Source organism: Myotis myotis, unplaced genomic scaffold, assembly GCF_014108235.1.
Source record: "Myotis myotis isolate mMyoMyo1 unplaced genomic scaffold, mMyoMyo1.p scaffold_m19_p_50, whole genome shotgun sequence".
Classification (NCBI taxonomy): Eukaryota; Metazoa; Chordata; class Mammalia; order Chiroptera; family Vespertilionidae; genus Myotis; species Myotis myotis.
The window spans coordinates 678393-688127 of record NW_023416358.1 but is presented as its reverse complement, the minus strand read 5'-3'; the positions used below and the strand labels follow the sequence as shown (position 1 = coordinate 688127).

The 9735-nt window shown below is 55.4% G+C and overlaps 1 protein-coding gene across 1 annotated transcript; it reads left to right on the top strand.

Moving 5' to 3' along the window:
• Window positions 1-5736: 5736 nt before the first annotated feature.
• Window positions 5737-6981, top strand: P2RY8 (P2Y receptor family member 8). The gene has a single exon (XM_036311118.1). It carries the CDS (start codon window positions 5809-5811, stop codon window positions 6907-6909), a length of 1101 nt encoding a protein of 366 aa, XP_036167011.1. The 5' UTR covers window positions 5737-5808; the 3' UTR covers window positions 6910-6981.
• Window positions 6982-9735: the final 2754 nt, after the last annotated feature.

Genomic DNA, 9735 nt, shown 5'->3' with positions numbered 1-9735 from the left:
TTAAAGGCTCCTGTTCTGACTCATGCATCTCCATTTTTATTTATTCTTAATTATTTTTTTTTAAAAAAAAACAACCTTGATCGTTGAAATTAAATTTCTAAACGTGTATAAATATGGTCCTAGGAGGAGGTGGGATGGGGGTGGGGGGAGCTTGGGGGCTTTGCCATCAGACCGTGGTGCCCGCCTCGGGGACGATACCCTGTTCGAAACCACCCCAGCCGTAGACCCTTTGAACCGGGGACCCGCCTGGTATGTAAACGAACCCGCCATCTAGCCGCTGGGAGACGAGAAAAAATGAAAGTGCGCAGAGATGTGGGCAGGTGCACCCGTGGGCCCACGCCCAGATCTGCAGGGAGCCGACGGCACCGCTTCCCACCTGCCGCCTTTGAGGGCTCGTCTGCAGCAGATCAGCTGCTGGCCCAGCGGGTGGGGGCCACCGGAGCCACCGTTTTGGGGGTTTTTGGTGATTTTTTTTTTTAAATTTCTCTGGGCTCATTTCATCATCTTTCCATCCGGCCACCTGAGCCCCCCTCCAGGTCCAGGCAGCAAGCGTCTGTGTCTGTGAACGTGAAATCAGCATTTCTGTGTGTGTGTGTGTGTTTGGCCAGGGGCAATGTTTAGTTATTAAAAAAAATATATATATTTTATTGATTATTTTACAGAGAGGAAGGGAGAGGGATAGAGAGTTATAAACGTGAAGAATGAGAGAGAAGCATCGATCAGCTGCCTCCTGCATGCCCCCCCACTGGGGATGTGCCCGCAACCAAGGTCCGTGCCCTTTGTCGGGACTCGAACCCGGGACCCTTGGGTCTGCAGGCCGACGCGCTATCCGCTGAGCCACACCGGTCAGGGCGAAGGGCAATGTTTTGTCGGCTTGATTTTGAAAAAGTGTTCACCGGGAATCGATTTATTTTTTTATTGTGGGAAGTATTACAGAACGCCCAGCGGGAGCCGCTCAGGGGTTGGGCGTCGGCCGATGAACCCCGGGGGTCAGGGCACGAGCCCGGGTTGTGGGCTCCATCCCCAGTGGGGGGTCGGGGGGGTGTCCAGGAGGCGGCCGATCCATGATTCTCTCTCCTCATGGATGTTCCTCTCTCTCTCCATCCCCCCTTCCTCTCTGAAATCAATAGAAAAGTATTTTCAAAAAAAATCCTGTAGAATAAAAGCCTAATATGCTAAGGGTCCGGTCGGCCGGTCGGCCGTTCAACCAATCAAAGCGTCATATGCTAATGATATGCGAAGGCGGCTCAACCACTCGCTGTGACGTGCACTGACCACCAGGGGGCAGATGCTCCAAATGGTAGGTGAGCTTGCTGCTGGGGTCTGGCTGATCGGGACTGAGCGAGACAGAGCGGTTAGGGGCGATCAGGCAGGTGAGTGGTTAGGGGTGATCAGGCAGGCAGGAGAGTGGTTAGGGGCGATCAGGCAGGTGAGCGGTTAGGGCTGATCAGACAGGCGAGTGGTTAGGGCTGATCAGGCAGGTGAGTGGTTAGGGCTGATCAGACAGGCGAGTGGTTAGGGCTGATCAGACAGGTGAGTGGTTAGGGCTGATCAGACAGGTGAGTGGTTAGGGATGATCAGGCAGGCGAGTGGTTAGGGCTGATCAGACAGGTGAGTGGTTAGGGCTGATCAGACAGGCGAGTGGTTAGGGCTGAACAGACAGGTGAGTGGTTAGGGCTGATCAGACAGGTGAGTGGTTAGGGCTGATCAGACAGGTGAGCGGTTAGGGCTGATCAGACAGGTGAGTGGTTAGGGATGATCAGGCAGGCGAGTGGTTAGGGCTGATCAGTCAGGTGAGTGGTTAGGGCTGATCAGACAGGCGAGTGGTTAGGGCTGAACAGACAGGTGAGTGGTTAGGGCTGATCAGACAGGCGAGTGGTTAGGGCTGATCAGACAGGTGAGTGGTTAGGGCTGATCAGACAGGCGAGTGGTTAGGGCTGATCAGGCAGGTGAGTGGTTAGGGGGGATCAGGCAGGCAGGTGAGCAGTTAGGGGAGATCAGGCAGGCAGGCGAGTGGTTAGGGCTGATCAGACAGGCGAGTGGTTAGGGCTGATCAGGCAGGCGAGTGGTTAGGGCTGATCAGACAGGCGAGTGGTTAGGGCTGATCAGACAGGTGAGTGGTTAGGGCTGATCAGACAGGCGAGTGGTTAGGGGCGATCAGGCAGGCGAGTGGTTAAGGCTGATCAGTCAGGTGAGTGGTTAGGGGCGATCAGACAGGCGAGTGGTTAGGGCTGATCAGACAGGCGAGTGGTTAGGGCTGATCAGACAGGTGAGTGGTTAGGGCTGATCAGACAGGCGAGTGGTTAGGGGCGATCAGGCAGGCGAGTGGTTAAGGCTGATCAGTCAGGTGAGTGGTTAGGGCTGATCAGACAGGCGAGTGGTTAGGGCTGATCAGTCAGGTGAGTGGTTAGGGGCGATCAGACAGGCGAGTGGTTAGGGCTGATCAGACAGGTGAGTGGTTAGGGCTGATCAGACAGGCGAGTGGTTAGGGCTGATCAGTCAGGTGAGTGGTTAGGGCTGATCAGACAGGCGAGTGGTTAGGGCTGATCAGACAGGTGAGTGGTTAGGGGCGATCAGACAGGCAGGTGAGCAGTTAGGGGAGATCAGGCAGGCAGGTGAGTGGTTAGGGGCAACCAGACAGGCAGGCAGGTGAGCGGTTAGGAGCCAGGGGTCCCAGATGGCGAGAGGGTGCAGGCCAGGCTGAGGTACCCCCGCTCCCTGCCGTGCACGAATTTCACGCACCGGGCCACCTCTCGTCATAAATAAAAACATTTGTTTTCTAATTTATTTCAGAGAGGAAGGGAGAGGGAGAGAAACATCCATGAGGAGAGAGAATCGGGGGTCAGCCGCCTCCTGCGCGCCCCCCACTGGTTGGGGATGGAGCCCGCAACCCGGGCCTGTGCCCTTGACCGGGAATCAAACCCGGGACCTCGTGGTTCACAGCTGGACGCTCAGCCGCTGAGCCACACCAGGGGCGGGGCTTTCCTCACTCCCTGTTTCTGCAAAGGACCACCTTCCGGTCTCTCCCTTCTGGGTGTCCCTCCGCCGCACCCAGGGGACCCTGAGACGAAGCTGGGGTGCGTGCTGCTATGGGGGTGCCCCCCTCTGGATGGCTGGGCCTGGGGGCCGCCCCCACAAGTCTCTGCAGACTCTTTGCAGCGCGCACCTGGCCGGGCGGATGGGCTGTCGCGTGCGCACACTCAGAGCGAAACTGGGTAGAGTCCGCGGGGTGGCCGGGGGCACCTCGGTTTGAGGAACCGCTTTTGCGCGGGGGCTGGCTGGTGGGGACGCCTGACATGTGAGTGTCAATGTAGCCCCGTGTGTTTCCTGCGGGTGGAGGGTCCGGGAAGGGGTCCCCCAGCCCCCCAATCCCCACACCCCAGCCCCCAGGCCAGCTGCCCTTGGAGAGGTTTCAGTGGCAGCAGGGGGAACGGCGCCCACCCCAGCAGAGGTCGGTTTTGGGGTCCCCCGTCTGTGCTGGAGAGTGTTTCGGGGAGGCCAGCTACTCCAGGGAACCCCAAATATTTTCTTTTTTTTTTCTTATAGATTTTTATTGATTTCAGAGAGGAGGGGAGAGAGAGAGAGAGGCATCCATGATGAGAGAGAACCATGGACCGGCTGCCTCCTGCACGCCCCCCACTCTGGGGGTCGAGCCCGCAACCCGGGCCTGTGCCCTTGACCAGGAACCGAACCCCAACCTCCCGGTTCATAGGTCGATGCTCAACCCCTGAGTCTCGCCGGCCTGACATGCATTGATTTTATTTTTTTTTAAGAAACAGGGAAAGGGGGAGAGGGAGAGAGAGAAACATCCCGGTGCCCTAGACCAGCTGGTGTAGCTCAGTGGATAGAGTCTCGGTTTGCAGACTGAAGGGTCCTGGGTTCGAGTCCGGTCAAGGGCACGTACCTGGGTTGCAGGATCCATTCCCGGCCCTGGTTGGGGCATGTACGGGGGGGGGGGGCACCCAATTTATGTGTCTCTCTCACATCGATGTGTCTCCCCCTTGTGCTGTCTCTCCCCCTTCCTTCCCCTCTTTCTAAAAATCAATGAGGCCCTAACCGGTGTGGTTCAGTGGGTAGAGCGTCGGCCTGCGGACCGAAGGGTCCTGGGTTTGATTCCGGCCAAGGGCATGGACCTGGGTTGCGGGCACATCCCCGGTAGGGGGCGTGCAGGAGGCGGCTGATCGATGTTTCTCTCTCATCGATGTTTCTAACTCTCTATCCCTCTCCCTTCCTCTCTGTAAAAAAATCAATAAAATATATTTTAAAAATAAATAAATAAAATAAAAATCAATGAGAAAATATCCTCAGGCGAGGATTAATGAGAAAGGAAGAGAGACAGAGAGACAGAGAGACATCAATTGGTTGGTTGCCTTCTGCACCCACCCCAACCGGACCCGGGGAATGAGCCCACAACCTCAGGTAGGCGACCTTGACCGGGAATCGAACCGCGACCTCCTGGTCCTTAGGTTGATGCTCAGCCACTGAGCCGCACTGGCTGGGCTGTATTTTTTTCCTTTTTTTTAAAAAAAAATTACATTTATGGGGGCGACACTGGTCGATAGGATCATATAGGTTTCAGGTGTGGGTTTCTGTGTTGCAGGATCTGTATATTGGGCTGTGTGCCCACCACCCAAAGACAACTATTCTCCCACCTCATAGAATAAAAGCCTAATAGGCTAAGTGTCAGGTCAACCAGTCGGCCGTTCAACCAATCAGAGCGCGATATGCTAATGATATGCTAAGGTTGCTCAACCGCTTGCTATGACGTGCACTGGCCACCAGGGGGCAGACAGTCGACTGATTGACCAGTTGTAATGACGTGCACTGGCCACCAGGGGGCAGACAGTCGACTGATTGACCAGTTGTAATGACGTGCACTGACCACCAGGGCGCAGGCAGTTGACTGGTCGACTAGTTGCTATGACTGTACTGACCACCAGGGGGCAGACGCTCCAACCAATAGGTTAGCTTGCTGCTGGGGTTCAGTGGATGGGGACTGAGCAAGACCGTTGGACCACCCAGGAGCCCTCCCTTGGCCCCTCCCCAGGCCCCATCTTGCACTGGTGGGGGTCCCTCGGCCTGGCCTATGCCCTCTCGCAATCCGGGACCCCTTGGGGGACCCCTTAGGCCAGGCCAGGGACCCCACTGGTGCACGAATCCGTGCACCGGGCCACTAGTCACCTTATATCAGGACTCCCTTCACCTTTGTCTCTGGCAGAGACCCCTGCTGTTTATGTTCATGAGTTTCCATTTTATATTATTTTTTACAAAATATATATTTTCAGCCCTAACTGGTGTGGTTCAGTGGATAGAGCATCGGCTTGCGGACTCAAGGGTCCCGGGTTCGATTCCGGTCAAGGGCATGGACCTGGGTTACGGGCACATCCCCGGTAGGGGGCGTGCAGGAGGCAGCTGATCGATGTTTCTCTCTCATCGATGTTTCTAACTCTCTCTCCCTCTCCCTTCCTCTCTGTTAAAAATCAATAAAATATATTAAAACATATATATATTTTTTCATTGATTTCAGAGAAGGGAGAGGGAGGGAGAGAGAGAACCACGGATCGGCTGCCTCCTGCACGCCCCCTACTTGGGGTCTAGCCCATAATCGGGGCATGTGCCCTTGACCGGGAATCGAACCCTGACCTCCTGGTTCCTAGGTCATCCCTCCACCCACTGAGCCACACCAGCCAGGCTGTGGCCGCCTCTCACTCCTGTGCCCTTTGCCTTTCAGATCGTCTCCTCGCAGGGCGCCCTCTCCAGGGTGCCCGCCGGGCCCGCGCGCACGCGCGCGCGCGTCCGTGCGCCAGGATGGACATCAACATGTCGCGCCCGGACAACGCCACCATCCTGATGCTGAAGAACCCAGCCATCGCCGTGGTCCTCCCCGTGGTCTATTCCCTCGTGGCCTTGGTCAGCATCCCGGGAAATTTATTCTCGCTGTGGGTGCTCTGCCGGGACATCGGGCCCAAATCCCCGTCCGTCATCTTCATGATCAACCTGAGCGTCACGGACCTGGCGCTGGCGAGCGCGCTCCCTTTCCAGATCTATTACCACTGCAACCGCCACCACTGGGTGTTCGGGCCGCGCCTGTGCACCGTGGTCACGCTCGTCTTCTACGCCAACATGTACTCGTCCATCCTCACCATGACCTGCATCAGCGTGGACCGCTTCCTGGGCGTGGTGTACCCGCTGGCGTCCTCGCGCTGGCGGCGGCGCCGGTACGCGGTGGCCACGTGCGCGGGGATGTGGTGCCTCCTGCTCGCCGCGCTCTCGCCGCTGGCGCGCACCGACCTCACCTACAAGGTGGAGGAGCTCGGCATCGTCACCTGCTTCGACGTGCTCAAGTCCACGATGCTGCCCAGCGTGGCCATGTGGGCTATCTTCCTCTTCACCCTCTTCGTCGTGCTGTTTTTGGTCCCGTTCGTGGTCACCGTGGCCTGTTACACGGCCACCATCCTGCGCCTGTTGCGCACGCCCGATACGCACGGGCAGGAGGGCCAGCGCCGGCGCGCCGTGAGCCTGGCCGCCGTGGTGCTGCTCGCCTTCGTCACCTGCTTCGCGCCCAACAACTTCGTGCTTCTGGCGCACATGGTGAGCCGCCTCTTTTTGGGCACCAGCTACTACCACGTCTACAAGCTGACGCTCTGCCTCAGCTGCCTCAACAACTGCCTGGACCCCTTCGTGTACTATTTCGCCTCCCGCGAGTTCCAGCAACGGCTCCGGCGCTACGTGGGGTCGCCCTGCTCCTCCTCGCAGCCACCCGCGTCCCCCAGCGCCTTGGACACGCGCCGCGAAAGCGTGTTCTCCGGCCGGACGCTGTCGGCGCCGTCGGTGTCCAGCTGCCACGGGGACGGGCTGGAGGCGGCGGCCACGCGGCCCTTTCTGCAGAGGCAGGAGAGCGTGTTCTGAGCCGGGGGGACTTGGGGGTGTCGGGGGAGACGGGGTGTCTGCGGGGCAACCCGCTTTGGAGACGGCCCCGCCCGCTCGGGAGGCGGGCAGACTAGGCGCGGAGGTGGTGCGTGTGGGAGCCGCGCGCCCCAGCTGCGCGTTGGAGCAGCGCCTCTTGCTGCAAAGCGGGGCGCATCCAGGACCCCTGGCGTTGGAGCCACGCCCCCGCACATTGAAGTCACGCCCCGCGCGTTGGAGCCACGCCCCCATGCGTTGGAGCCACGCCCCCGCGCGTTGTAGCGGTGCCCCCTCGGGTTGGAGCCACGCCCCCCACGCCTCGGAATTCACGCCTCCTGTTGCACATCCGGACCTTCACTGACCCCTGCGCGTGAGAACCTCACCTCCTGCTCCAAATCGGGTCCCTTCGTGGACCTCTGCCCACCGGAACCAGCCTCCTGCCAGTCGGAACCAGGCCTCCTGCTCCAAATCAGGGAGCTTCCTGGGCCCCTGTGCATCAGAACCATGATTCCAGCTCCACATCAGCTCCCTTCCTGGACCCCTGCCCATCGGAACCACGCCTCCTGCTCCCAAATTAGGGCGTTTCCCAACCCCCTGCCCCAGACTATGGGGGATGCATGGTGCTGGGTTGGGGGTCCTTGGACAGAAGGTCCGCCCTGGAGCCTGCAAATGGAGAGCTAAGAAGGGTCTTGGTGGCGGGGATCGGGGCGCACAGGAAGGGGCGCGATGGGGGGCAGGGTGTCTCCGGGGCAGGCGGCCTTGCCCCTGGAAATCCAAGCTGAGGATGGAGATCGGATTCTGCTCGCCTCTCCCATGGCTAAGGAAGGAAACAGACACAACGGCACTGGGGTGAAGAGTGTCCCCCCAAATCCACGTCCACCCAGGACCTCAGTGCCGGGGTCCAGCCCCAGCGGTCCAGGGGTTCCCAAAGCTGTGTACGAAGTTGGCCAAGAATAGAAGGACCCAGGCACAGCGTTCAGACCATCAGCACATCCACTTCTCCATTTATTGTCCTGTTGCATCTGTATTTATACCATTGGATCCTAGAAGCAGCCTCTATATGAGTCCTCCCCTGACCTCCCACAGTTCCTTGGTTTTATGTTTATCGTTTCTTATCTGACCTTTTGCCAAAAAATCTTATCTCTATCTAGCTCTGTAGATCTTCATCTTGTCTAGGTTGGCCTCTGTGTGTTTCATTATAAGAGCTGGTTTGCTGTCTCTGTTCCAAGGTCATTATCCTGTTGTTCTACTGTGAAGCTGTCCTATATAATAAAACCGGTCGACCGGTCGCTATGACATTATTTGGCGTTTTCAGAAGAAAGTGCTTTCAAACATTAAAAATTCCTGTTTATCAAGCTCAGAATTTGTGTAGAAAGCCTGTGAATGATGAGAATCCTGTTTATATTTACAACTGAGGCTTAATTGGTTGGCGTTTTTTGAATAAATTAGTTTAAATCCTGACAATTCATGTATATACTGCTAAGAAAACTGTCTAATTGTGGCGGTAAAACTCTTGAAATACACAATGATCGTCCCGGGAAAGGATTAGGAACGTGTAAGAAACTCTTGAAATAAAAGTAAATAGTCTTACTACATGTACTGCCGTGTTCAATCACCGAGATTACAGGCAGAAAGCTGTGAAATGACAGGAATACTGATAATATTTACAATTCCGGCGACATTGGGAATTGTAAATATTGTCAGTATTTGCTACACTCAGTGCAGGAGCTGCCCCTCAGGTTCCAGTGCACTCCCACAGCCGGCTGATCCCCGAAGGCCAGGCCCCCCACCCCAGTGCAGGAATCTGTGCACGGGGCCTCTAATAAGGAAATAATTGAAGGAGATTTTCCTATTTTATGACCTGAGTAAGGATTATGTAGCTTAAGCATGATTGTTGGTGACTAACTACTCACCTAGGTTAAGTGGTTTCACTGATTTATCCCCTTCCCTAGCCCCGTTCATCCCTAACTCCAGGGAGACATCCCCACCTGGGGAAACGACCTTTCTCAGGGAGGTGGCCCTGGTTAGAACACATAGCGCTAAGAAGGGGAGCAAATATATTAAGAACAGGATGCCATAGACGCCAGGTCCCTTGACACATAGACTGTGCAGATGTTTCTTCCCGGCAGCGACCGCGTCAAGCAGCAAGGATGGAGCGGCTCCCTGCATCTCCCCCTTTCTTATTTTTTTAAACGTAGCGCGCGTGTAAATCGGCGGCCACCTCTCAGATTGGGTTGTTTAGGACTGGGAAGAAGACTGGCAAGCAATGATAGCATTGGCATTTAAATGCACAAAATAAACGTCAAAAATATACATCTTTGTTTTACTGTGGTTGCAAATATCAAGAAATTTCTCTATGTGACACGGCACCAGAGTTCAGTTAGGGTTTTTCAAAATGCTGGCACGCCGAGCTCAAAAGGTTCGCCATCGCTGTTGTGATGAGGAGAGGAATATTTAAACTCATTTTCGTGTCAAGAGATACGACTGCTTTGGAGTTATTAAGTGTTAAATAATTGTTATGATTAGATGAACCTTCAATAAAAATTCTTAATATTTCAGGAACAGTTCCGTGTACAGTGCATTTAAGTTTTCTTGGATATTCATTTATTTCGATGAGCCAATTTAATTTTAAATAAAGCCCATGATTTAACTTTGCGTTGTTAACGGGAACTAACATTAATTGGATTACGGCTATTGGTCCCTTTACGTACTTTGACATAAGCCATTTAACTATTGTTTAGGAGGGAAAATATAAATCATTGACCTTTCATTGTCCTTAGTTTAAGGAAGGCAGGGTTTTCTAGACTTAAGAGATTAGAAAAATTGTGG

Excerpts from the sequence above, each read along its gene's own strand:
- P2RY8 (XM_036311118.1), top strand. The coding sequence starts at position 5,809 with ATGGACATCAACATGTCGCGCCCGGACAACGCCACCATCCTGATGCTG.